The sequence below is a fragment of the Coptis chinensis genome, chromosome 4, assembly GCF_015680905.1.
Source record: "Coptis chinensis isolate HL-2020 chromosome 4, ASM1568090v1, whole genome shotgun sequence".
NCBI lineage: Eukaryota > Viridiplantae > Streptophyta > Magnoliopsida > Ranunculales > Ranunculaceae > Coptis > Coptis chinensis.
In genome coordinates this window covers 6,830,165-6,858,040 of record NC_141459.1, presented here as the reverse complement: position 1 = coordinate 6,858,040, position 27,876 = coordinate 6,830,165, and the positions used below count along the sequence as shown (strand labels likewise).

The 27,876-nt window shown below is 37.0% G+C and overlaps 5 protein-coding genes across 6 annotated transcripts; 2 read left to right on the top strand and 3 right to left on the bottom strand.

The window, feature by feature from the left end:
• The first annotated feature begins 112 nt into the window (after positions 1-112).
• On the top strand, positions 113-3,930 carry LOC147501543 (uncharacterized). The gene is made up of 2 exons (XM_086606597.1): positions 113-401; positions 621-3,930. Exon 2 carries the CDS (start codon positions 668-670, stop codon positions 3,509-3,511), a length of 2,844 nt encoding a protein of 947 aa, XP_086462723.1. The 5' UTR covers positions 113-401; positions 621-667; the 3' UTR covers positions 3,512-3,930.
• A 2,735-nt stretch (positions 3,931-6,665) lies between these two features.
• On the top strand, positions 6,666-11,455 carry LOC147501542 (uncharacterized). Of its 2 annotated transcripts, none has more exons than XM_086606596.1 (2): positions 6,666-6,950; positions 7,039-10,320. In XM_086606596.1, exon 2 carries the CDS (start codon positions 7,207-7,209, stop codon positions 10,006-10,008), a length of 2,802 nt encoding a protein of 933 aa, XP_086462722.1. In that variant the 5' UTR covers positions 6,666-6,950; positions 7,039-7,206; the 3' UTR covers positions 10,009-10,320. The 2 variants fall into 2 exon arrangements, with proteins under 2 accessions (XP_086462722.1, XP_086462721.1); XM_086606595.1 differs by lacking the exon at positions 6,666-6,950 and adding an exon at positions 11,003-11,455 and having other exon boundaries at positions 7,064-10,136.
• Positions 11,456-13,289: 1,834 nt separating this feature from the next.
• On the bottom strand, positions 13,290-20,284 carry LOC147501541 (Prolyl oligopeptidase family protein). The gene is made up of 11 exons (XM_086606594.1): positions 19,851-20,284; positions 19,592-19,770; positions 19,223-19,445; positions 18,814-18,955; positions 18,535-18,732; positions 18,208-18,339; positions 17,095-17,223; positions 15,296-15,702; positions 14,815-15,031; positions 14,447-14,637; positions 13,290-13,793 (listed from the first exon to the last, which is right to left on the bottom strand). Exons 1-11 carry the CDS (start codon positions 20,207-20,209, stop codon positions 13,616-13,618), a joined length of 2,355 nt encoding a protein of 784 aa, XP_086462720.1. The 5' UTR covers positions 20,210-20,284; the 3' UTR covers positions 13,290-13,615.
• A 1,281-nt stretch (positions 20,285-21,565) lies between these two features.
• LOC147501540 (uncharacterized) lies at positions 21,566-24,160 on the bottom strand. The gene is made up of 4 exons (XM_086606593.1): positions 24,003-24,160; positions 23,541-23,861; positions 22,081-22,188; positions 21,566-21,984 (listed from the first exon to the last, which is right to left on the bottom strand). Exons 2-4 carry the CDS (start codon positions 23,844-23,846, stop codon positions 21,697-21,699), a joined length of 702 nt encoding a protein of 233 aa, XP_086462719.1. The 5' UTR covers positions 23,847-23,861; positions 24,003-24,160; the 3' UTR covers positions 21,566-21,696.
• Positions 24,161-24,792: 632 nt separating this feature from the next.
• LOC147501539 (B3 domain-containing protein Os03g0212300-like) lies at positions 24,793-27,491 on the bottom strand. The gene is made up of 6 exons (XM_086606592.1): positions 27,239-27,491; positions 26,736-27,144; positions 26,515-26,618; positions 25,708-26,050; positions 25,419-25,552; positions 24,793-25,211 (listed from the first exon to the last, which is right to left on the bottom strand). Exons 1-6 carry the CDS (start codon positions 27,314-27,316, stop codon positions 24,948-24,950), a joined length of 1,332 nt encoding a protein of 443 aa, XP_086462718.1. The 5' UTR covers positions 27,317-27,491; the 3' UTR covers positions 24,793-24,947.
• Positions 27,492-27,876: the final 385 nt, after the last annotated feature.

Below are 27,876 nucleotides of genomic sequence, written 5' to 3'. Positions count from 1 at the left end.
GAAAAAAAGAGGTAGTGTAATAATGAATGAAAGCAATCATTCAATGCAAACATGTCTGCATTGACCATACCACACTAAGTGATAAAAAGTCAGCTCAGCTGTTTTTAATTCTGTAGCCATTGCAGTACAAAAAACTTAATGCACTGTGAAAAGTATTTGTGTGAAAGACAGTGGAGTTGTTGGAAGCTCTCTCTTCTCATCTCATATAACTCTTGAATGGGGTTCTGCAGATCTTGGTTCTTGAGTTTTCTTTCTCTGCTTGTTTGTGTTTTAGGTCTCATTGGGGTGTGGGCTTCTCTTGTTTCTTTCTTGGGGATTTAGATTTGTACTTGAAAATCTGCCTTGTGTAGTTGGTTTCTATTTATGGTTGGGCTCTTTTCAGTGGTTCTTTGTTATTAAAGGTTAGTTTCATTCAAATCAGAACTATGTTTAGTTTGACTGAATATTCTTTATAGTTTTGTATAAATTTAGTAGTTGGCATCTTAAGTTTGAATGTTTTAGTTGAAAGTAAAAGCTCAATGTTTTAGAATGTTTCACTGCACTTTTACCACTATTGAGATTTTGGAGTTACATTTAAAATCTGGTTAAAGTGGGCTTGAGCTGGAATTTGTTTTTGTCAGATTGATTGTACATAGGAAGAGAGAGAGAGAGAGAGAGAAGTGAATAAATGCATATCTCACTATGGAAGCCTTTATCACATTGTGCTTCCCTTATATTGGAGAAGAAAGGGAAAGGGAGAAATGGGACTGGTGGTTTGACAGAGGAAGGTCAGAGAAAGTCATCGTCGATTCTCCGTAAGTTGCAAGTAAACAAGCTAAGAGAGGCACTTGAAGAAGCATCTGAAAATGGGACTTTGGCTAAAACCACTGACATTGATTCTGAATCTGTTTGTAATGAGGATGGGAGTTTGGGGAGGTCAAGATCGCTTGCACGGCTTTACGCCCAAAAGGAGTTTCTTCAAGCTACAGCACTTGCTGCAGACCGTATTTTTGATTCTGAAGCTTCCATTCCTGACCTCCTCGAGTCATTCAACAAGTTTCTTACTATGTACCCAAAGTTCCAGTCCTCTGAGAAGATTGACCAGCTGAGATCGGAGGAGTATGCACACCTTTCCGATATGGTTTCCAAGGTATGTCTAGACTACTGTGGTTTTGGCCTATTCTCTTACTTTCAGACACTTCAGTATTGGGAGTCGTGTGCATTTAGTTTGAAAGAGATAACTGCAAATTTGAGCAACCATGCCCTCTATGGAGGCGCTGAGATCGGCACTTCTGAACATGATATAAAGACTAGGATCATGGACTACTTGAACATCCCTGAAAATGAATATGGCCTCGTGTTCACCGTCAGCAGGGGTTCTGCTTTTAAATTGCTTGCAGAATCGTACCCGTTTCAAACTAACAAGAAGCTGTTGACCATGTTTGATCACGATAGTCAGTCGGTAAATTGGATGGCTCAATGTGCCAAAGAAAAGGGTGCAAAAACTAACAGTGCTTGTTTCAAATGGCCAACCCTGAAACTCTGCTCGACAGAGTTGAGAAAGCAGATTGTTACTAAAAAGAGGAAGAAGAAGGATTCTGCAGTCGGCCTTTTTGTGTTCCCTGTTCAATCCAGGGTTACTGGGGCTAAGTATTCTTACCAGTGGATGGCATTGGCTCAGCAGAACAACTGGCATGTCTTGCTTGATGCAGGTTCTCTCGGTCCCAAGGACATGGACTCACTCGGGTTGTCACTCTTCCGTCCAGATTTTATTATTACATCATTTTACCGGGTATTTGGCTCTGATCCAACTGGATTTGGATGCCTTCTGATCAAGAAATCTTTGATGGGAAAACTGCAAAACCAAAGTGGGTGCGCTGGTTCTGGAATGGTGAGGATTGTTCCAGTCTTCCCCCAATATCTATGTGACTCCATAGATGGTCTGGATGGGTTAGCAGGAATTGAAGACCAGGGTGATGATGGAAATGATGAATTGACGCCTGAAACTAATACGGGTCCACAGTTGCCTGCTTTTTCTGGTGTGTTCAGTTCTTCTCAGGTGAGGGATGTTTTTGAGACTGATATGGATCAAGATAACAGCTCAGACAGGGATGGGGCAAGCACCATTTTTGAAGAAGGGGACAGCATCTCAGTTGGGGAGGTCATGAGGAGTCCACTTTTTAGTGAAGACGAATCATCAGACAACTCAATTTGGATTGATTTGGGTCAGAGTCCATACAGATCTGACAATTCTGGTCAGTTGAATGGAAGATTGGGCTCCCCTTTACCTCCTTCTTGGTTTACGGGCAGAAATAACCATAAGCAGCTCTCTCCAAAACCAGCTTCGAAGATATCTAGGAGCCCAATCTACGATGGTAGAGAAGTAAATTTTGGACGAAATGGAGATCACATATTGTCTTTTGATGCAGCTGTTTTGTCCGTAACACAAGAACTGCACCATGTTAAAGAAGTGCCTGAAGAAGAGCTCGTTGAAACTGCTCCATCTTCAGAGAGTAACAGGAAATGTGCAAATTTTGGGCATGATGGGGAGATTCAGGAAGAACGTGAAATCAGTGAAGAGTCGATGTTGGGTAGGTCGTCAGAGATGAATGGCTTCAACAGCCAAACTTTCTCTCAGCATGCTAGCCTAAGTAATTGCAGAACCTCTGGTTTATGCCAAGATGCAAAAGAAAGTGCTATCAGAAGAGAGACAGAAGGCGATTTCAGGCTGTTGGGCAGGAGGGAAGGGAACAGATTTGCTGGTGGTAGATTTTTTGGTGTGGAAGAAAATGAGCGAGATTTGAGCATGGGTCGGAAGGTTTCCTTTAGTATTGATGACAGACATAAAGAGCCTCCAGGCGATACTCTGGAGTCGAGGGATGCTTGTAGTACTATCCTTGGTGTTGATGAATCCATGAGTGATGGAGAAGATGGGGATGAGCAAGAGGGGGATAGGAGAGAGCCTGAGGTAATGTGTCGGCATCTTGATCATGTCAACATGTTGGGTCTCAATAGAACTACCCTCAGACTTCGTTATCTGATCAATTGGCTTGTCACCTCATTACTGCAACTACGGTTACCTGGGTCTGAAGGAAGCGCTGGAACTCCACTTGTTCAAATATATGGCCCAAAGATCAAATTTGAAAGAGGTTCCGCTGTGGCCTTCAACTTAAGGAACAGTGATGGGAAGCTAATCAACCCAGAAATTGTTCAGAAACTAGCAGAGAAAAATGGTATTTCTGTTGGTATTGGTTTCCTCAGTCATATTCGGATTGTGGATAGTCCCAAACAACATAATGAGGCATTAGATCTAGATAATGCTTCCTTGTGTAAGCCTGTAGCAAATGGCCGACATGATGGTAAAAATGCATTAATTCGTCTGGAGGTTGTTACGGCATCACTTGGATTCCTCACCAATTTTGAAGATGTGTACAGAATGTGGGCTTTCGTTGCTAAGTTTCTTAATCCTGCCTTTGTTGAAAGTGAAGCATTATCCAGTGTTACAGACGGCCTGGAAACAGAAAATTTGTAGGTGGGAGCATATGATACTGTTTTCAGTTCAATAGAGGGTTTATAGCTTAGCAGTGCATTTATACCCTCAGAGCATAAAGAACTAGTTTGCGTTTGCTGACAGCCATGTGGTTCAGAGGTAGAAGCAACAGAAATGACACAGGTACATTTTCTTAGTGCAGCTGTTTCTCTTGCTTCTTTCTCCAAAGTTTTCCATGAAGAGAGCTGGTTAGTTTGTTTATTCATGCTTTTCACATAACTTTATTACCTTGAGTTGTATTTTCTTTGGGTTCGTGTAGAGTTTGGTTAGAAATATGAGTTGATCAGAGAACCATTTTGAACTCAAATGTACATCTAAATTTGGCAGATGACATATTGCACTATTTTGCAATTTGATGTTACCATGAATTTCTAATTGATAATGTTAGAATCTTCGAAGAACTCAGCAGGTTTATTCTGGTATTAAGACGTTTTCAAGTACTAGAAAAGAAGGTGCACCTTAATCATTCCAAAAAAAACAAGACCATCATATAAATAGCGACATATTACTCATATATGGTCTAATTGTATAGAGATTCCCTAGCTTTCATTTTCATTCTGCGCCTTTCCCTTGCACACATTTGGTCCATTTTTCAACACCAAAATATATTCTATCTGCGACCGTCAAGTATTGGTGCCTTGCAGAAAGTATGCAGAATAATCACCCCTTTAATCAGCAATTTATTGTTTCTAACACATATTTGTGTTCATAGTGGCCTTTCAAGCCGAGAGTGAACTTTGAGAGAAACCCACAACCTTACTTGATCGGTTATAGTTTTTAAACTCTTATACCATTTGTCTGGATGGATCAAGCAGACAATGTTTGTTTGCACATGGTTGGTATTGGCTGTGTTGTTGCCAAATGAAATGAAAAATGTTGTGTGCAAGGGATGGGGAATTTGTGCCTTCCACGTGAAATTGAGTGAGAAAGTTGAGTTGGTTCCAGTAGTTTTGATTTTTGGAAGGATAGTTCTTTTCAGGGCCAGGACCACTTACGGTGAACCAATGAAAAAAAGCTGGTACTCTCACCCATACTTTGTTTTTCCTTTCGTCTTTGATTGGAAGACAAGTATGCTCAATTATTTTTGGAAAGGATTGTTTTGATCAATGTTGCTGACTATGCTCAATAACTCATACATGAACCAACTTATCAACACCAGCAATTTTCAGGATGCCAACCCTTGTTTCTGAAATATCATATATACTAGTTTAGTCTTCTTGGAAACTGTTTTCATGGTGATCTGAAAGGAAAACAGAATAACATGCTATGACTGTAATTCTCAGGGATCTTAAAAAATGCATTTGGATTCAGAAGAGTTTATGCACATTAATTTATGGTCTACTTCTGCTGAACTAAGATATCAGGAGGGTCGAAGTCTTTCAATAATTCCAACCACATATATGTTTAGTTCCTGTCCAACTAACCTACAAATTAAAAATGCAGACCCCATTAATATGGATTATGGACTCTTTTCACTTATCACTATCTCGACCTATTTAATATATTTGTAATTAGGGGTGCCAACGGTCGGTTTTGGGTCTGGTTTTAGCGCGGATTGGATTTTACTATTTGCGGTTTTATCGGTTTCAGTTCTCAATGGTTTTAGTATGAGAAATATAACCCAACTCAAAACCATCAAAACCCACGGTTTTTTATTGGTTTTAATTTGGATCTTTATTATTTATTATGATTATTAAACAATTTCAATCATTTAAACACTAAAACTTGTTTTTATTCTTATTTTTTTATTTTCCTACTTTATAATATTTTATGTATAATTAGTGATGTATCAACAATCATATTTACATCAATCATACACGTTAAAATATTTACTATTCATGTGATAATTTCAAGCTTTAATATAGAAATTAAAATAATCAAATATCTAACCCCAATATTTTGATTTTTTTTTATGTACATACACACATATTTGTTTCCTTGTATTAATTAGATTGTATATACGTGCAATCACATATATTTGTTATTTTGATATATTTTACGTACATACACATATATTTGTGCACGTGTATTAATTCGTATTTTAAATCAAACATGCGAGTACATGCATATTACAATTACATCTCATCACTAATTTTTAACGTGAACACTACATATTGGTTTATAATAAGTGCGTGTACCACAATATATCAAGCACGTATATTCGATTTAAATATATATGTGCATAAGTTAATAAATATAAAATATATTAATTAATTCATAATATATATACACGTTGACATTATTATTAACATCTATGATACACTTGTTTAACGTATTGTTATAAAATATATATTTAACAACACACATTTATTATTATGCTATATATATTTAATAGATTTTTACACATAAAAAATATATTTTATATTATAATGTATGAGTTTGATTATCTTAAATGTAATATAATACTACATTTTATATATTGAAATAATAATAATCGGTTCCGATTTTGATTTGGATATCCACAGATTTTTTTACTTTTAAGACCTTGGTTCCGAATAATCTGGTACCATTGGCATCCTATCTGTAATAAGTCAATATCATTTTTATTTCCAACTTATTATTGGACTGAACGTGATGCCATTCGTCACGCCCATAAATTATTATTAGGACAAGACTAACGAGAGGATGCTTCCATCGGTGAGAAATATCCCTTAACTGATCTATGCTGAATATTCAAGTGCATAGTCCACAAAATAGAAACACTTGGACAAGAACAATATAAACAAGAATCCCAAACTGAGCTGTTCAGACACCATTGTCTTCATTGTCAAAACCAGCTTTTCTTGGGTCCAGACTCCAGACCATTGTCACAATGGCGCTAGCCGAATCGACTGTGTCTACCAATAATGGTTTGCCATAATGCCATATAAAATATCCTTATTTTTAACAAACGCAAACATTAATTATTCTCTAATTTGGGTGTGTAATTATTTCCTAATCTTTGAACAAACTTAATTCCTAATTCCTAAACCAAACTAAAAAAGAAGCTGACTTGACTAGCTTTGACTTTAGCCAAAGTGGTGGGCACCAAGAAACACCAACAACAACCTTTTAAACTCATTGATTGATGCCCGTGATGTAATAATGTTCCAAAAATTATAAATAAAAAAAAAAAAAGTCAATGTTTAAATACTCTAATCCCATTTACTTATTTAACCGTTTTTTTTTAAGCAAAATTTCCGAGAAAATAATTTGACCATTTTGCAAAAATTGAAGTCAGCTCAAGTTGGATTGCATTAAATTGGTTGGTGTGTGGTTGTTGGATGTTTTTTCACTCTTGGGAAAATTTCTTCCATTGGATGCTATCTAGTACTTTCATTTTACTAAATTTATTATCTTTTTTGTGAATTTGAGAGTGGGCTTTTGTTTTTCTTCATTTTGGGCTGCCAATTCATGGAGGAGAGTTCAAGTATTGGTAAAGGTATGTTTTTTTTGAAATCAATGACTTGTTTTTTTTAATTTTGTTGTCTATTTGTTGACTAGAAATGTTGTTGTTAAATTTGTTAAAGGTGGTTAAGGAATCTGAGATGTCGAGTGTTTTTTTGGATATAAAGTAAAGGCTGCCCTTTCATTCCCTCCTTAAATGTTTGAATTGGTATTTGATTCTGCTTTGTTGGGATAGTTAAAGACTGGTTTGTGAGATTTATTGGAGAGGGGAAAGAGAGGGGAGTGCATACATGCATCTTTCACTATGGAAGTCAATATCACACTGTGCTTCAATTATAATGGAGAAGAAGAGCAAAAGGAGAGATGGGTCAGGTGGTTTGACAGAAGAAGGAGAGCGAAAGTCTACGATTCTTCGTAAATTGCAAGAGAGCAAGTTAAGGGAGGCATTGGAAGAGGCATCAGAAGATGGGTCGTTGGTTAAATCTATAGACATTGACTCTGATTCCATTTCCAATCAAGATGGGAACTTGGGGAGGTCTAGATCGCTTGCGAGACTCCATGCCCAGAAGGAGTTTCTTCGAGCTACTGCCCTCGCTGCAGACCGCATTTTTGAGACAGAGGATTCTATACCGGGCTTCAGTGAATGTTTCAACAAGTTCCTTACTATGTACCCCAAGTTCCAATCTTCTGAGAAAATTGATCAGTTAAGGTCAGATGAATATGAGCACCTTTCAGATATGGTTTCTAAGGTATGTCTTGATTACTGTGGTTTTGGGCTGTTTTCTTACTTTCAGACACTACAGTATTGGGAGTCTTCTGCATTTAGTTTGAAAGAAATAACTGCAAATTTGAGCAACCATGCTCTTTACGGAGGTGCTGAGAAAGGCACTACTGAACATGATATTAAGACTAGGATTATGGATTATCTAAACATCCCTGAGAATGAATATGGCCTCGTTTTCACTGTTAGTCGAGGTTCTGCTTTCAAATTGCTTGCTGAATCGTACCCGTTCCAGACTAACAAGAAGTTGTTAACCATGTTTGATCATGATAGTCAGTCTGTAAATTGGATGGCTCAGTGTGCAAAAGGGAAAGGTGCAAAAACGTATAGTGCCTCTTTTAAATGGCCATCATTGAAACTCTGCTCGACAGATTTGAGAAAGCAGATATCTACCAAGAAGAGGAGGAAAAAGGATTCTGCTGTCGGGCTTTTTGTGTTCCCTGTTCAATCCAGGGTTACTGGGGCAAAGTATTCTTACCAGTGGATGGCATTGGCTCAGCAGAATAACTGGCATGTGTTGCTTGATGCTGGGTCCCTCGGTCCTAAGGACATGGACTCACTTGGCTTGTCGCTCTTCCGTCCAGAGTTTATTATCACGTCTTTTTACCGAGTGTTTGGATCTGATCCGACTGGGTTTGGGTGCCTCCTAATCAAGAAATCTGTGATGGGGGGCTTGCAAAACGAAAATGGAGCTGGGTCTGGAATGGTAAGGATTGTTCCGGTCTATCCACAATACCTGAGCGACTCTATGGATGGTCTGGTTGACCTAGCTGGAATAGAAGACGAGGAAAATGATGGGAATGAAGAGTTAGAGCCCGAAACTGATAAGGGACCACAGTTGCCTGCTTTTTCTGGTGTCTTTACTTCTTCTCAGGTGAGGGATGTTTTTGAGACTGATATGGAGCATGATAACAGCTCAGATAGGGATGGGGCAAGCACTATTTTTGAAGAAGCAGAGAGTGTCTCAGTTGGGGAGATCATGAGGAGCCCACTTTTCAGTGAAGATGAATCAACAGAAAACTCATTTTGGATTGATTTGGGTCAGAGTCCATACCGGTATGACAATTCTGGTCAACTAAACAAACCAAAATTAGGTTCTCCATTACCACCCTCTTGGTTTTCTGGCAAACAAATGCATAAGCAGGTCTCTCCAAAACCAGCATCAAAGATAGCGAGGAGTCCGATCTATGATCGCAGGGAAATTAGCAATGGACAGAACGAAGATCATGTGCTGTCTTTTGATGCAGCTGTGTTATCAGTTACTCAAGAACTGGACCGTGTTAAAGAGATGCCTGAGGAACAGTTTGAAGAGACAGAGTTAGATTCAGAAGATGACAGCAAGTACGCAGATATTCAGCATGTTAGAGAGATCCAGGAAGAACCTGAAATCAGGGAAGAATTGGATGCCCCAACTTCTGGCTTCTTACAAGGTAGCGTTCAGAGTCGACCGACCTCCAATGTATGCAGGGAGGAAAAAGAAAATGCAATCAGAAGAGAGACCGAAGGCGAGTTTAGGCTGTTGGGGAGAAGGGAAGGGAACAGATATGCTGGTGGTAGATTTTTTGGGATGGAAGAAAATGAGGGAGCAATGAGCATGGGCCGCAGAGTGTCCTTTAGTGTTGAAGACAACCATAAAGAACTTGGGAGCCATGCTTTAGAGCCTAGGGATGCTTCTAATACCACATTTCATGATGATGAGTCAACTAGTTATGAAGAAGATGGAGAAGGCCAAGAATCTGATAGGAGAGAGCCTGAGGTAATGTGCCGGCATCTTGATCATGTGGACATGTTGGGTCTCAACAGAACTACCACCAGACTGCGTTATCTTATCAATTGGCTTGTTACCTCGTTACTGCAATTGCGTTTACCTGGATTGAATGGAGGCGCCGGAATACCACTTGTTCAAATATATGGCCCAAAGATCAAATATGAAAGAGGGGCAGCAGTAGCATTCAATGTGAGGAACAGTAGCGGGACGCTTGTTAGCCCAGAAATTGTGCAGAAACTGGCTGAGAAAAATGGTATTTCTCTTGGTATCGGTATCCTTAGTCATATTCGGATCATAGATGGTCCCAAACAGCATCACGGGACATTAGATAAAGATGACATTGCCCTGCGCAAGTTGATAGAAAATGGCCAACATGAAGGTAAAAATGCACTCATTCGCTTTGAGGCTGTTACAGCCTCTCTTGGATTCCTCACCAATTTTGAAGATGTGTATAGAATGTGGGCTTTCGTGGCCAAGTTTCTTAATCCAACCTTTGTCGAAGGTGATGGATTGTTTTCTGTTCCAGAGGATTTGGAAACATAGAGGAAAGGATATGTATACTATGTTACAGTGGAATCCAACCCAATCTAGAGCCTATATACCTTCAGAACATTTAACGTTCATCTATTGAAGAAATAGTCGGAAACCCTGAAGCAACATATAGGACACAGGTACATTTTTTGTGAAAGTTTGTTACTTTTGCTTCTTCCTCGACAGCTTCTCCATTGGAGGAGCTATTGAATTTGTTTATTCTTGTTTTTTTTTGTTTATTACCTTCGAATGTAATGTTTTTGAGTTCATGTAGAGTAAATATTTATTGATCAGGAATGATAGAGCAGTTATGAATTTTACTTCCATCTTGCACTCCTGCGCAGTCAGAAGTTGCCTCTTTTGCCTTTAGTCCAGATGAAAAGGGAAGGTTTATTTGTCCAATTCTAAATAGCAAAAACTTTGTAGGTTGACTTTCTAGTCTTTGTGCATCTCTCATTTAGCAACCTCTCAATATATAATCTTTATTTCTTTGCTCTCATCTGTCATAGTCTCATAGAGAACTTGGAGCACTTCAAGTCCAAGTTTGCACCCAGACACCTCAAACTGTATTCCTTTGTCTGGATAGATAAAACAAACTGATTGATCTAATATTTGGCTGCATGTGATTTGTATTGTTGGGTTGGTGCCGAATGAAGATTGCCTTGTGAAGGCATTTCTGACTAAAAAACATGTCAGGAAGTTGCTTGGTACTTACACTTGAAAGATCAGTGTATCTCAGATTAAGGACCAGCTAAGCACTAAAGCATGAATACAAGAGAAACTTGGTACACTCACCCATGTTTTACTTGCTTTTTTGTCTTGATTGATAGACAAACTTCATGCAATTTTGGAGCAATCTCATTCAAGTTGTTGACAACTCATATATGAACCAATGAAAGACTTTTAGCATCCCTCACTCTTGTTTTAACCTCTTATTCTGTTCTGATTGAATGACAAATTCGAGGGTAAGGTACATTTGTCACTAACTCCTTTTATTAATGTTCAGAGTCACGAGTTCTATGAAGTCACCAGAACAAGTTAAAGTAAAGTGATGGTCAATGAAATTGCTTCTGTCCTATTACAATTGGTATTCAAGGAGATGCCTTTGTTTATTAGCATTTAGGACGAATGTGGTGGAAGAAGGTATAATGTTGCTCACTTGTTCGCATCTTCTGATTCTTCTGGGATTGTGACGCACCACAGTCCATACAGGAAACCTTGGGAATTTGTTATGGAAGCAAAAGCCTCTTACTTACTTAGCTTATTTGACATCCAGTAACTGAATGTTTCTCTCAATCTAATCCCAAGTCCAAACTAGTGATTTTCCACTTTTTATCATATTCGAATTTCGAATACATGTACATTTAGCAATTTAGCATAATCATTATCCATGAGGAAGAAGAAACTCAATAGATGTACATTTTGGCCTTTTCAAGTCTGATTGTGAGCATCAACTAAATTTTACTTTTTTTATATTTTTATATTCATGCGAGTGGAACTTTCATTTGAGACTTGAGAGATGCTTTATTAGTAACTTCTTGTACGTGTGGAAATCATCTAATCTAATCGTTAAAAGCCATCATGAGTATGGGGCTATGGGCTGTATGGGACTTACCCTTTGCACTACACCTCTGAAAGTGCTTACACACTAGAATAGTGGATTCACGTGAAATTTGAGTACTTACAAAATAGACATGCAACTGACTGAATGACAGAATTTTCCTTATTTAATTTATTGTCCCCAACTATTTGAAGCAGACACCCATTAGTAACAATTATCGCTAGTTAATCAAAAGAATGCAAAACAAGAATGTTGACCAATTCAGTCTCTATGACTCTATCCATCTTGCATTGATTGAGAAGAGGGAAAGATAGGATAAAACCATATGACTCATGATTATTATGATTTGATGTGAACAACAACTATATCTTCTTGCATAGTGCAGTTAGCATTACGTACATGAGTGCTTTGTAGTTTTGACTGATTAGAGCACTAACTTTATCCCCTATTGTTTTCTAATTATGGCTGATGGTCCACGCCCATGGGTTCTTGTTTGCCAAGATGAGAAGCTTGATCATTGTATTTACGGAAGCTTAACTGTACCCTTCTCTTTGGTGAGTGGGTTCCAAATTTAAACCATAAAGCTTAACTGGACCCTCCTCTTTCTGAAGTTGTTTGGCATAGAGAGATCACTTGACTCCTCTTTTGAGACTGGATGATGATGATGATCAAAACAATTTGAGAAGTCTAAAAAAGCAGCAGGAGAGAGTAACTCAGTGACATTGAAATATATTATCTTACACATTCACTCAAATGATTTGCAGCTATCAGCAATCCAATACATGCCACTCAGTTTAGGTAATAGGTACTACATAAAGTACATAGTGATGCATAAGGTCCAATGGTTTGGTGCGATATCCCACCAAACTACAATAGTATAGTGAATAGTAGTGATAGCGGGTTAGCGTTTCCAAAACCAATAGTTTTTTTGACAGCCGCCAGCAGCGATGGGGTATAGGAAGGAATTTTGTTTTTTTTGGACTCTCCACTCTCCAACCGCCCTTCCCAAAAGCGTGTGGGAAAAAAGATTTTAAAAAAAAATTTAAAAAATTGTGGTTTAGATTTCTTACCGCCGCTCATCATGGCATGTAGACTTGGCTATAGATAGGTAAACTTATACCGATAATTCGGGTTAGCCCGTACCATTAGATTAGAACGTGTGATATTTGGTGTTTTTTGCATGACCATAGCTCACCCTATCCCTTTAAAAGACATTTAAAATCTCGTTTAAAAATAAAAAAAGTCAATAAATAGAAAGGTAAACTTCTATTTTATTTTACCTATATATAGAGTAAAATAGAGATTAAGCTTTTTGATATACCATAGAAAAATAATGATAGAGAAAATTTTGAATTTGTGATATTTATTTGGTGTTTTGCCGCACCATTGGACTTAGCCTAAGTAAGCGCACTCTTTGCAACTCTGTCTTGATTGGGTACTTCACAAGTTCACAAAGAACCGTTGGAACATTTTGATGGGGGACCATTTGCAATTGTAACTTTGTAATACTCAACGGTGGTTGGTGACAGTGAAACGTTGACATATTTAGGCTGATTGATAGTGTAAGTGCAAATAGAATAACTACACTCAGTGGAATACTTGAGGACCTAACAAAACATCCAACACATCCTTATCATTACGATCACCATGCATTGTATGTTGTCTATCTAAAGGGAGAATCCAAAACTACTTTAAATTGACAACACCAGTTACAAGAGTTGGCCAAAATTGCTTCTGACACCGTAAATTTGAACTTTGTATTTCATTTTGGTAAAGAAACTTGTATTCTAAAAAGAAAAAAGATACATACTCCACAAATCACAATCTGTTGTCCTTGCCAAATAATTTAGAGGTCTCTTACTATTTACATGCACTTGTTTGAGTGCTTCTTCCATATATGAGCCTTTCAGCAATCCAAATCATAACTGAACCTTAAAGCAGATTTCTCATCAGAACACCCTAGGAGAAATGGTATTTATGGATATTCCTTGATACCTTTCAGAAGAAATCGTTTCACAGATTCCCCCCCTAAGATCTGGATTGCTGTGGAAAGGGTTTTTAGGAACCCATCATCTTGAGAAGAAAGGCAGACTCTAATGCTGATTCCTTGCACTGTAAATACCTGCTTTCCTCTACTATATCTGTAGTTAAATTGAGTAGTATAGGACGATTAGGATCACAAATAGCACGTTCGCGAACCCTTGCAACCCATTTTGCAGCTTCCCACACTCCAAACCTGAAAAAGCATATAATAAAATCATAAATATTCCAGAATATTTATCTGTTAATGTGTCTTTTCATATGATTTGTCTAACAACAGAGAGTGAGATAGGAATGATTGTCAAAACTAGAGGGACAAACAAGAGACCACAAAAGCAACCCAAGGACTTCAGGTTATGGAAATGTTGGTTCGCTGTTGGGTGGTAAATTTCAACATTCTTTCCAAAAACAGTTGGTTACTTGGTTGGATGCTTTTGTGGTAAATTTTCAGAATTGTTTGAATTGCTGATTGACAGAACAAATGGTCAGAGAAAAGAAAAGAAAATAAAAGGAAAAAAAAATAGTAAATTTTCAGAATGTCGGCAACCTTTTTTTCTTTTCAAATAACAAAGGTTCAGATCCACAGTTGAAATCAAGCCTAAATGCAAGGTGTCAAGGGCATAGGTTAGGTAGAGACTACTCACAAGCTCCAAAGAGAAAAGCAAAATAAGAACATATTATATACTATATACCAATCTTCAACCTCTAGAGGAAAGCGTTCAATTTGTATGTATAACAGTATAACACATATTCTGCAGGTATTACCTATTATTGAAAGTTCAATTCAAGTCAAAATACAAGGGCAGCTGCAGTGAAACAAAAAATGGCTCTAACCATGTAAAAAATTACCTTGTATTAAAGGATGATGTTACCAACACTGCAGGATAAAGAGCGTCCTTCTGGATATTTTCGTAAGGAGAGTATTTTTGTATAGCCAGAAAATCATCAATATTAACAGGGTACCCAAACTCTTCATAGTCAGGTGGAGTAAGTGGCAAAATGGGATAGAGGAGAGTGTTTAGGGGATCTAAAAATGGAACCTGAAACAGAAGAAAACAGGAGAAAATGATGTATGGTTTTAGAACATTAAGAAACTTTAACTAGCAGAATATGTACTCTATGAGCAATATAATGTCGAAGCTGCTGTAATTTTAGAGCTGCAATATTTACAAATATGCAAGAAGTAATAACCGGCATATTAACCAGCTTACACATACCTTCAGAACGGCAGCACGAAACAAATCAGGCTCCGTGTTAATAGCACAAGCAACCAGAAGTCCACCAGCACTATATCCCCAACCGGCAAGCTTGTCCGGATGCACAATTTCGTTTTGAACTAAATATTTAGCACTGGAAATATAGTCTTTAATTGAATTGTGCTTTTTCATGCGTCTGCCATCATGATGCCATCTTTTACCCCTGCCACCTCCACCCCTGATAACATATCATTCAATTCATAAGTTCTTCGAAACACAATTTAGTAACAATTTTGAAGAGGAACATTTGTATATAAAGCCTAAAACACAGTACTCAAATGTGACAGAAAGTCATCATTAAGCAGGCAAAAATTGACATGTAAATTGTCATAACTCATGATATAAAATGAGTTTTGGGGTATAAATTAAAATATATACAAAGGCCATAGTACAATTGCTTCACGCCAAAATGATAAGAGGCAGCGAACACTGGGAAACCAACCTGACATCTGCATATGCAATAACCCAACCACGATCAAGAAGGCTTTTTAACTCACTACGCCATCGTTTGTCTAATAACTCTCCATAAGCCCCGTGAGCATGGAGTAAGCCTGGACTCTGACCAACTTGTCTGTTTTTCCTAGAGTAAACAACAGTCAGAGGAACTGCCACCTCATCATACGACGAGACATCATAATGTTCACAAGCATAATATTCAGATAAGTCATTCCACAAGCACTCGGCTTCGCAGACCACTTCAACCTTGGAACAAAAGTTGTTAGGTTTCTGTGTTCTTTCCTTATTGGAAGCGCCATACAATGTCCGTGTTCTTTCCTGAAAAACGTTTTGCTGTTGAACAATAAACCACTTGCCATTTTTTAGGTCATAGTCAACCACAGCATCAGGCATCTGCACAACATTGGGTAGATCTTAATGCTCAATCAGAGAGGCACCTCAAATAAAGTTTTTAAAATTTAACATACTAGGAAAGCTTGTGGCTGAAGTTAGATTTAACTTGAGGTTTAGCAAAAAAAACCTGCACCGTATACATTTAACTTGAGCAATTAACAAAAACATCTGAAAGTGTACAACTTCAATTTCACCGCACGGCAATGATGAGAAAGTAATATCGTGACTTCTCAAAAACCCTCTTACCCATATTTGACATGATGATGAATCTTATCAACACATGTCAAACAAAGAGACACTATAATTACTCAATAAATGTCAAAGGTCAAAGGTCAAAGGATAGAAAACTGTATACATATAACCTGGGTAGTGAATGTATTTCTTAGAAACTCATGTAGTCACGAGTGCGAACAGGAAGTTCTTTAACACATCCACGAGCACCCAGCAGTGGAAGGGGAAGGTGAGGAGACAACTGTGTTCCATTTCAAGAAACTCATGTGTTCCTTCACTGTTTATATTATCCTTTCACATTCTTTTTACAACGGATCACAGACCTAAATTTTGGGTGGAAGATATCTTGTTCGAGTGGTCAAGGGGACAACCCAGAGTTTAAGAGCGTAAGATTTCAGCAAGGGTGGGGAAGATTTTGGCATAAACATGGTTTTCTAGCCTTAGTGCCTTGCTAAGGTATAACTTGTACTAGGGGAGTATGTGGTCTTCTGAGTGGTCTCTAATCTGTAATTTGATTGCTATTAACGAATATTTTTTTATAAATAAAAAGAAAAAGATATTCAAAATTTAATTCAATTGAAGGAATCTCCAACCAAAGTGAATTAGTCCCTACTAACCCATCTAATCAGCTTCCTTATTAGATATATTTCGAGAAACTCAAAAGACTCATGTGTTTCAAAGTTTGTATGTAGTTATTTCAACGTCAGTGTAAAGCAAAATCCTCAATACTTAGCCATCTTCCGAATGATTCACGTGAAATACATGGCTTTTAAGTATCACTCCCGAAGAGAATTTCTCAAGTAGCTTGTAGTCTTGTCTCACTATAGAAGCAAATATCAATAAATAAGATATAAAGTGAAATTTCTTCTGTTTTTGCAATTGTTCAAGTATTAGTCATGTGTTGATGTCCACAATCACATATTTCTTTGACTTGAAACTTGAAAGCATCAAATTTAATTTCTTTTTACCATGTGTCGATTTTACTATGTCAAAATTCTACTCGGATTATCACCGAACCGATTTTTTGCCGTACGCAAAGTTGCTAACTATATGCCCTACGACATTCTTAATCTGGAAAAGTAAGCATCTTATCTCCTATTTTGTGCATGATGGATTATTGATGAGACCCAAAAAGGCACACGTAATAGATATTGCACGTACCACAGGTGAGGATAGTATAAATCGCATTATTGAGGAGTAGTAATCATAGTTTGGCCCCGACACAATCTGGGAGACATATGTTGGAAGAGGTAGGAAAGTTCGATCAAGCTGTTTTAGATTCACTGCTCCCTGTCCAAAACAGGAAAAGAAAAATAGCCTTGTAAAAACTAAAATGAGACAATTGAATAAGAACAAAGAAACAGGTGGGGACAAACATATGAATGTCAAATCGAGAGCATAGATGAAAAGCATATAGGGAAAGGAGCTGAAAATTGTGCAGTTAGAAAAGAGCAAACAAGATGATGTAAATAATATGTTAACACTATTTTCATAAATAAAAGACAACAATAACTTTATACGCTGCATTAACATACATCACTATTACTCCCAATCGCCTAAAAATTAATGGAAAGAGCCTGCTCCTTCACCTCATACATTAACTCATGTCTTAAGATCTGCTTGGCTCCATCCATATCGGTATTCCCTCCCACATCTAATATTCTAAACCTCCACATTTCCTCAAACTACCACGACAATGGCTGATGACCAGAATATCAAGCAGAAATGAATTTGATTCACAATAAACATTAAAATTTGACTAGACAACTTTGATTATGTAGTTCCAGTAAACAATATGCCGAATGTAAGCAGTTGACCAGATCATTCACGTTGCTTTTATCACTCGCCACTGAGCTTATATAAAAAAATTCAATTGATGTTTACCATGAAAGAGAGGAGGGAGGGGAGGAACATGATTAGACTAGACCAGCTTGTCAGTCCCAAGGCAACTGATAAAAGGGCACAACGAAACAATTAACAAGTTGACAATCAGAGTCCATCTCTTTTTCCAACACTCCTAAAGACAATGAGAAAAGACTGCATGGAAACTGGATTTGTAAAACTCAAGAAGAGTCTGAATTTGAACAATCACTCTTTCCTTGGTATTCCTTGCCAATTTCCCCGTCTTCCATTAGATACGGTAAACAGAAATATAAACTATTTACTCGACTAGTTTCATAAACAGTGTACACTAATTCCCATTAATAACCATGAACTTGAAATTACATAGTGTCAAATAATAAAAGAAAGAGAATCTGAATACTATGAGCTCACCTTCTCCTTAGGCAAGGGCAGAGGAACTGAACATATGTTATACTTCTGACCCTCCCTTAAGATAAGAACCAAGTTTGTATCACTAAAATCAACATCCTCAATGATAAAATCACATTCGTCAAGAAATACGGTCTGAAATGGCAATCAAACATTTATTAGCAATACTGGTGCCATCCAGACGAGTAAAAATTATTAAGTAGTAACTAACCAAATAAGAAAGCTGATATGAAGTCGATGCCAATAAATAGAAGTTCACATAGGGTTTAAATGGCATTTAAATTCAAGACTTTTATCTTAAACGGATTTTTTATATACTTAACTAGCTACCTCCCATTTTGTTGAGCCAGAAGTTTCAACAGGACAACGAAGCAGATAATGGGTATCGACAGATTGACCTTCTTTTGCAGCATCAGTAAAGAGATAAAGACATCCGTGATAATGTTCAACTATGCAATGGGCCTGTGGCTCGCATTCCCACACTAGTGTCATACCAGACAAGGGATCAGCTGCATTAATCAAGTAAACCTACATATCACAAAAGTTGGTTTGAATAGAAACTTAAGAAGAGTGCAGCCTAACTAAGTTGAGGAATAAAAGAGAACACACCTTTGAATAAGTAGTTGAAAATGTATTTACAGTCACGAAATGAAAATCCTTAGTGTGTCTTATATTAACAAAAACATTCTCATCCAGTTCTTCAAGAAGCATAACATCATCTTGCTTTGAGCCAACAAAGCTACAGAAGATCCTACATAACAGAAAGTGTCGAGCAACAATGAATATTTTTACTACAATAACCATCCCGAAGTAACAAACACTGCCCCGTGAGAACTCACACACAAATTAGGGGTGGTATTACTGGTTGCAACACAATCCAGCCTTCTTTGCTGGTCAGTATGGAATCAAAGGTTGGATTGCATTGTGATACACAACCTACCACATCTAGTTGAATACAAATTCTCACAGGGAGACCTAACTCAAACAAGATAGCAAAAAGAAAAAGGAATCAACTAACCGATATGGTCTCTTCTTATTGTCAGTCACTGTGTAAAGTAATGCCTGCCCATCTTTCGCCCAAGCCAAATTTGCAACTCGTTCAGCATCGGGCTTGCTACATAATGAACCAGAACTCAAGTCCCTTACTGATAATCGAAAGAAGTCATTGTCCTTATCATACATTGTGTACGCAAGAAAGCGATGATCTGGGGAGATTTCTGATAGTTCTTCGTAAGCATAACCTGCAAAAGAAAACATGTGGAAATTGACTAAACATTTTAAGGAAAAACAACAAGATAAACATTGCCTTGTGTTCCTTCATAGCTATAGTGTCTGATAACTTAGTTTCTCCAAATTCACTCTCATCTACAAAGACACAGTTCATTACCTCCAAATCTTTCAGCTTCTTTATTATAATCAAGCAACTTCTGCTCAATCTTTTTCCCAGTATTATAATCAAATCCCGCAGAAGGCGAATTATAAGAAATAAATTCCTCATTCAAACTTGCTAATCTCCTACACAACACTGGATACTGCTTCCCTTCTTCAACTCTCCTATAATACAACCTAGAAAAACAAACATAAACCCCACCTCATATTCGAACGAAAACAACTCAAGTTTAAATATTTACACTTCAAAAACTCACCAAGGGCCCCATTTAACAGGTGGGGTGCAAAAATTAGGAGCCATACGACTCGCCATCTCGGACTGTAGTTTACGCTGAAGGCGGTCAGTGTCAAGCATAACAGCTTCAGTATACTTCTCTTCTTGTTCCATATAAACATCCATATGACGCATTGATACTTTATCACCAAGGTCAGACATCCAACTATATGGGTCTTCAAATGTTTGGTTATGGAATGTGAATGAAACTGGTTTTTGAGGTGCTTTTGGTGGTGTTGGGGTTGGGGGTGGTTTTGAATGTGCATGACGGAGATGGTTAATGGCTTTTGAGATTTTTGAGTAATGGTGTTTGGCAATTATGGTTTTCAGGACTTGATTCATTTTTCTTGTGTTCAAGAGTTGAGTGAAACGAGAAGAACAGTGATAAACCCTGGGTTTTAGAAAATGGGTCTTGGGTCATAGTCATAAAGGCTTTAGTGGGTTTCAAAAAGCCCAATTGAGCCGAACGAAGAAAACATAATTTTACCAGTGTTCTAAAAATCGGTCTTGGCAAATAGGCCAAATTGTTTAAAAAATTGGTGGACCGATTAGGCAGACTAATCGGCCTCTAGGTGGTTTAGTGAAGTTTTTTTTTTTTTTTGGAATGATTAAATGTTGAAAATTAAAGACCCGTGTAGATTTAAGATTTGAATGAGTTTAAAAGACTAAAGTTCAGTATAAATTATACGCCACTATAAGAAATAGTATGTTTTTATATGAAGTCGATCTTCTTCAACTATTACGCATTTTTGTAATAAGTATTTTTGTTTGTATTTATAGCACCTATCCCCCCGTTTAGGCGATGTCCCACCGCCCGACTACCGCCTAGTATTTTTTAGAACATTGAATTTGAGACTTGAAAAAAAAAAAATAATAATAAATAAATTATGCTTTTGAGAAAGTGGACAGACGGAAGACTCACGAGGTCTCAATTCCAATTCGTGCAATTCGGATTAATATGAAGGTAAATTCGGAGAGTTTTGTCTAAGAGAAAATTTTTGAGTAACAAAAAGTGTATCTTACCATCATAAAATGTGTAATAAACAAGTTCGCCAATAAATTCGGTAAATTTTTTGGGTAATTTTTTCAAAACATGAAGAATTTTGCACTATAGTTAGCATAGTATATGATGCCGTAATATCTATCTATATCTTAATATTAAAGCTCCCACAAGGGTATTTTTCGAGCTCTATTAAAATTCTATATCATCTCTTATTAAAACATAAATTTATCTCCTATTTGAAAAACGGATTTTTTTTTACAATGAAAATTCCTCTCCTATTATAACGGGAATTATTCTCCTATTAAAACAAATTCTAGCACTTCTAATTAAAGCCGGAATCCTTCTCCTATTAAAACAGAATCTCTCTCTCAATTGAAAAAACGGGTTTTTAAAACTTAATTAAAAATAATTTGTTATAAAATTAAAACGGGTTAGCAACTAAAACAATGGTCCTATTTTTCTAAAAAAAATCTAAATATTTTCAAAAGTGCCGGTACGTATACTCGGGCCTACAAACTAGTATAATGTAATTTGGAAATATCCTACTATCTACCAATTTTCACAGATTACCAGGTAACCCTGCAATATGTCACCGATATATAACAAAATACCGTGTATAAGCTATTACAACGTACAAGGGGAATCTTCTGATATATAATAATATTACCCAGTACGTGCTAATTAAACAAGTGTAATAAGAAGATTAACCAGTATGTTGCCTCTTACCTTCAATTAGTTTATGTAACAGAGTCGAGAGGAAGAAGAAATAGCAAATTACAACATCAATAGTTTGATATGTAAGTTCATATACTTAATTCTTTCAAAGTTAAAGAATGTTGTTAAGTGAATTCTTCAAGTTGGAGTACAAGTTAAAGAGCGAGTACTGTCCGAGGTTCTTCACTTCATACCAAGAGTTGAGCACCTTGTCGTTCTTATCTGTCCCCGCAAAAGCCAACTGTATGCTAGTGGTGCAATTTGGTGATCCCGCTTTGCCTGTACAGTTAGACACTGGAGTTGCGCAGTCTGTTTGATTCAGGCAAATACCAGAACATGAACCACAACCATTGCTATTCCAAAATAGATTCTGCAGTGTACCCTTTTTAAATTCAAGTACCTGGTGCACATAGATAAATAGAATGCACGTTAAACAAATTAATTAATCAAGTTAAGGGACACTATTGCCTTATCAGCTTATAAATCGTGATATTACCAGAGTAAAGCTGCTTATGATGTTGGTATCATCTGCAACAAAAACTGGAAGTGATCTTGCTGCATATTTTCGTCCTGCAAATGCTACCATGTATCCTCCACTCGCACTCTAGAAAGGTCAATGACATAGTCTATCAGAACACAGAATAGATATATAGCTTCACTAAAACATATTAAAAAATTTCGGCATTCAATATTATGGAAAAATTGTCCACTAATTCATAACAAGTCATGAAACACTAAGGTTCATAATTCATAATTGCTCTTAATTAGCAAGTTGCCAATCTCAAATTCATAAAACTACTACTGCTATTTTGCCTTAATCAGAACTGACCTTAAAAATACCAGAAATTTAAGATACCATCGCTTTCAAGGATGATGCAGATGACTAAGAGGGGAAACAGCATTCAATAGGAATGAACTGGGGAACTACTTTATACATTCATAACTAATTCACTTCCACCTTGGTCATTTAAGCTCTGCACTCAGCATGTCATTCTAGACCTTGTCACGATCACGATGTTGCTTGTTCTAGGTACGCATCCATTGACAGTAAAGGTATCTTTACATATAAATAAGAAAAAAGAAACCTCCTCAAGGAAAAGGGGAAAAACATTGTAATACTACTATACTAGGGATTAATGTCACAACAGAAAAGAAACGGATATAATCCAAATGTTAAAGCTGCATTCCTTGCAAACTTGAAAAATACTTTGCTTTCATTCTGAATCACCTATGAAAATATTAATCACAATCTAAAATAGCTCTTCATATACAGAAAGGAAATAGCAAAATCTAGCTCAAAATGGTAGTACAATGTTCTCAGAATCAATCTAACTATGACATAATTAAACCAAGGTAATATATTGTGCATATGCAGCCGGTATGAGGATCTTCTTCCGCTTCACACGGATGTTGTTATGGTATATCTATCCCTGTATCTTTTCGACCCATCAGTAAGTTTCCTTTATAAAAGAAAAAAGAACAAAGGAAAAAAGAGACCTGCTCTACTAAACCAGATATAAGTAGATAACAGAGGTCAACTCCATAATTTACTCCACTGGGAATTAATATATATTCCTTCAAGAAATTATTAGGTGCAATTTTGTTCCTTATTCTATAAGGTTATAGAAATGAAATACGACTTCAAGAGGTTCGTATACAGAGAAAAGAATATATGTAGCTGTATGCCAAAATAACTCAGAATCACCTTATTTAACATTTTCTCTTAATGAAATTATAGCTCAACTACTCTGTATCTGAACTCTGACATAACCAGCTATTCATAGAAGTATAGAATCCTCCCAATTGAGGTCATTGTAGGCCATCACAAATACACTGATTTCTATTATTTTCCCACCTATTGTCACCACCTCAAAATGCTTGTAATTCCTACACCAAGTCTATCATAGTGCAAAAAGTAACATAACTTAAAATTAAAATTAATGTTTGTTAACTTACAGGAGAAAATGAAGTGCTGTTGATGGTGAGAAGAGAGATTTCATCGACCTTTGGCCTAAAAACTGTAAGTTGAGCCTTGGAGCCAGCAAGGTTAAGGCGCCGATCACAAGGCGATAACTGTGTCTGGTTGAAAAAGAAGGATTCTTTAGAAGAAAACACAAGGCCAAAGGTAAAACCATCCGACGTCTTAATACTTGCATCAGAACAAGGGTCATAAATATCATTTGTATCATTTCCTTCTATGACCATCATCTTTATCATAACCACGAACGTAATCAAGACAACTGTCGTAATAGTCGGGGCCATACCAAATTCCACCTTCTACACACATAAATCCAAAAACAAAATATCAGACATGTCCTAAAACTTATAACAACGCAACGTACATAAGGAGCTTGATCGAATATATATATATATAACAGAATGAATCCAAGAATGAAAACTATAAAGCTAGAAGCTCACCAGCAACCTATGCAAGGGTCAAGTTTTGGATCAAGAAACGTGGCTTTATGAGAAGAAAGAGTGAAAAAACAAAACAGAAGGAATCGAAAAGTCAGAATAATAAGACCGAGCCTCATAACGAACATACGACGAAGCCGCCCGAGACTAGGGAATATTTTTTATGTGCTGGCAACAAAACGGTTATGGAAGTTAGTCCTTGCATGTATGCCAATTACCAAAAACACCCTCGTCTTTAGTCCAGCTGGACAGCTGCCCCAAGACATATATTACTACGTTTGTATGTAAAATGACCATTTTTTTCATGAAATCTGTGTGTTATGCTTATATTATTAGCACAAAACCATTTGATTTGAAGTATGTCAAACAAGCACGATATCTATATGATTTATAATTACTTGGTGGATGTGTGTCATGCATGCATGTTCCTTGAGTTTAGTGCTTTAGTTGCTTCTTGTGTAGCTAAATCTGTATTTTATGTTTAGGTCAACTGTATAAAATACTGGAAGAAAAAGCCACGAACACTCACAGTCCAGTCATCAAGTCATGTAGGTGAGTTAATTAATTCTTGGATTTTTAGTAAACCCGAGGGATTGATTGTGCCAGTATTTGGTTCATTTTCAAATGGAAAATTTTGCTAGTTCAATGCATCTAAACTTAGAATTCCAATATCTGCTGGTTACTGATGAACTTAATTTCAGAAATCAGCATTCCGAACGTACTCTTTCAACGACAAATTCATGGCCATGATGAGGCCATCCTTAAAAACCAATTATATCAATCACTTTCAATATGAAATCACCTTTAATTAACCCGGCCAGATGAAACAAGTCTAAAATATTTGTATCCACACCGGTACCTGACACCCCTCAAAAGAAACTATTAAGCGCAAATTAATACAACATAAACACACCTAATCAATATGTGCATCATCTTCCAAGACTATTCTCATGCAACAAGGTTTAGCTCATTTCGGACAATGGTTACTTTGAACTTGATATTTTCACGATCAACAAGCTCAAAGATGCAGACGTCATCTACTTCCAAGTCGTTGTCTTGAACGAAATCCTTCCAACCTGTGACTAGCCTGTACTGTGACAACTGTGTTCCAACAGTGTATTGAGTAAACCATACACCGCGCTTTGGAACTTCAAGAATGACCTCTCTAGGACTACTCTTCAGATATTTCCTAGCAAAAGCAGCTGGCAGATACTGCAAATCAAATGTAATCGAGGAGAAAATAAATTAGTTGGGTGGGTATTAAATACAGTTTAATTTCTTTCCCCCCGTCTGCACGAAAAGAACTCACATTTGATTGAATGAGCTAGTTGAAACTACTGCATGTGTAAATGCCACAGAATATTACATTTCATAATGTCACAAAAACTTGTACAACTTTCAAGTTAAGATTGAGCTCACCACAGAAATTTTCCCATTCACATAAGAACGAGACATAGTAACAGTGCAGTACGGGTAATCAGAAGTGAAAGCTGGAAATGCGATATCTGCTCTTACTGTATTCTGGGTTCCCACAAGCCTACTGGGCACTGACTCTGTATGATGCAAGCAACAATTAGTTACAAATTTGATAGCACTTCTTCCCTTTTCTACGCAGAAGTATCAAAGAATTTATTGACGAGAAGAAAAGCAGTAAAAACTGAAATGAACGTATATAATCAATTAATATTATTTGTTGCTCGATTATTACCAAACACTCTTGGATATGTAAGTGCTTGCATTGCTTCTTTTGGACCGTATGTTGACATTGTCATGGCTGCACTAGCCTGTTTTGGAATGGGGATCCCTGCGCTGCTTGTTCTTAAGATGTCAACTCTTATGAAATTGTCACTTCCTTCAACAAGCGTAAATCGGCAAGTGTCACTTGTATTTAATCTATTTGATATGCAAAAGTCAGACCACCCAGCGCCCATTTCTATTCTTACATCCCTTTTAATGATTTTCACCGGCCATGACCTACCACACGGGTCCAAAAGCACTATGCTGTCTTTCTCTTTTAGGCCGTTTGCTATAGCTGCCCACCTTGGAACATCCTGTCATTCAGAACCAACCATACATGTAAAGAATAGATATTGCAGAGAAATATAAGTATAACTTAACATACAAAAATTGATGACTAGTTCAACAGTTCTTCATTATATAGTTAGTGATCTCACCAACCAGAATTTCTTCAAGTGTAGCACAGAGTTCTAGAAGTTAAAAGTTGAAACACTAGCTATTAATGGGATGCACATGAGAAATGCGACATGGCATTTGTTGCTCACTTTGTAAATTGTCACAAATTTGTTCAATTTCTTAAACCCAGTCAGACAGGGGTGTACATCATGTATGGTAGCCAGATAATAATTTGGTCTACATGTCATATTCATTGGAATCAACGACTTCAACGCGAAATATTACACAGTAGAAGAGAATGGATGGGATAACATAGGTGGACAGGAATTTTCAAAGATAAATACTATCTCAAAAAACTAACGACGTGCAGGGAGAAACATACCATTCTGTATAGGGTAGACGGTTCAAAAATTACGGTGAATGAACAGGCTGCTTCCATCACTTCACATTTTTCATGTCCTGTGGTTGATGTATTAATAGAAATACCTGAAATGGAAGAGTGATACTTTGATAAACAACAATGTTAACCTGAACATAATTTCTAAGGAACATTTTAATGAATATCCGAGGCACAAAAACTAAGAGAAAATCCCAAGAACTCACAAGCCATTTTTTCGGTTACAGCTGCAGCAAGATTTCTGATTTCCTCTGGACATACATGCTTGACTCCAGGATGAATTGTGATTTGTTCCCTTTCCTTGCCTTTTGTCTCTTTCTTTGAGTTGGAAACAGATTCGGCACTTATCTTCTCAGGTAAAGGTACCTTCATACAAAAGTCTTTACCAAATATCTTTAACCTAAAATCAGAATTACCATTGTAACTGAAAACTATAAATTCTCCAACTTGTAAGGCATGATCCTTTGCAAAGGTCTTCCATTCACTGCATAGAAAAAAGTCGTCATCAACTTTTTTCACAGATACCCTCCATGATCTTCTACTAGGGCTTGTAAGAGTCAATTTGCTGGGTACATCTTCATTCAAATTCTTGATTACGAAAGCTCTCGGTAAAAGCTACAATGTAAATATTTTGACTTAATCATACAATATATATACATAACATATGTCCATTAAAACAATAAGTTAAGATGAGATGAAGAAGTTTTACCAATTTGTTCTTGTAATCACCATACATAACCTTGAAAAAAGAAGGTGATTCGCTTCTCCTCTTTAGCATTCTATCCATTCTAGCTTAACTTTGCTACCTTTAGTGAAGTGAATATCATGCAATGGTGGGAACTGTGAAGTATAGGAACAAAAGGAAATGAACTAGTGGAACTATAACCCTCAAGTACGTGCTGACATTATTAGCTTGGTTGTTGGCAAAACCTACGAAAGTACGAACCCATGCATAAAGGTACTAAATGCCACTCAATCAGTCAATTGTCACTCTGTTCAACTTGGAAGTGTTTGAAACTCTGAAACTGAAAAGTTCACCTTAATGACATCCAAAATTCCAAATACCCAACAGAAATAGGATGCCAGGATCTCAGGAATCATAATGACCTTTTGTGAGGTCTCTTTGACTTCTTGTTTTTGGTTACTCCCAAAGTGAATTTTTTTTAAGAAAGCATATACTCTGCAGAAAACCAATGTACAATCCTGTTGCTTGTGCTGCCAGTTATTAGGAGTGCATGTTATACTGATCTTGGGACCATATATTTTGAATGAGTCTAACCCAAATTGAAACTTGTATTTACTAGATTGACATTAACTATAACAAGATCAATGGCTGAAATAATCCAA

Excerpts from the sequence above, each read along its gene's own strand:
- LOC147501543 (XM_086606597.1), top strand. The coding sequence starts at position 668 with ATGCATATCTCACTATGGAAGCCTTTATCACATTGTGCTTCCCTTATA.
- LOC147501540 (XM_086606593.1), bottom strand. The coding sequence starts at position 23,846 with ATGGCCCCGACTATTACGACAGTTGTCTTGATTACGTTCGTGGTTATG. Across the intron at positions 22,189-23,540 it reads ACAGCACTTCATTTTCTCCT|AGTGCGAGTGGAGGATACAT; the intron begins GTAAGTTAACAA and ends TGACCTTTCTAG. Across the intron at positions 21,985-22,080 it reads TCATAAGCAGCTTTACTCTG|GTACTTGAATTTAAAAAGGG; the intron begins GTAATATCACGA and ends TATGTGCACCAG.
- LOC147501541 (XM_086606594.1), bottom strand. The coding sequence starts at position 20,209 with ATGAATCAAGTCCTGAAAACCATAATTGCCAAACACCATTACTCAAAA. Across the intron at positions 17,224-18,207 it reads TGCCCTTGCCTAAGGAGAAG|GGAGCAGTGAATCTAAAACA; the intron begins GTGAGCTCATAG and ends TGTTTTGGACAG. Across the intron at positions 13,794-14,446 it reads ACATCATCCTTTAATACAAG|GTTTGGAGTGTGGGAAGCTG; the intron begins GTAATTTTTTAC and ends ATGCTTTTTCAG.
- LOC147501542 (XM_086606595.1), top strand. The coding sequence starts at position 7,207 with ATGCATCTTTCACTATGGAAGTCAATATCACACTGTGCTTCAATTATA.
- LOC147501539 (XM_086606592.1), bottom strand. The coding sequence starts at position 27,316 with ATGGATAGAATGCTAAAGAGGAGAAGCGAATCACCTTCTTTTTTCAAG. Across the intron at positions 26,619-26,735 it reads TGTAACCGAAAAAATGGCTT|GTATTTCTATTAATACATCA; the intron begins GTGAGTTCTTGG and ends CTTCCATTTCAG. Across the intron at positions 25,553-25,707 it reads TACATATCCAAGAGTGTTTG|AGTCAGTGCCCAGTAGGCTT; the intron begins GTAATAATCGAG and ends TGCATCATACAG.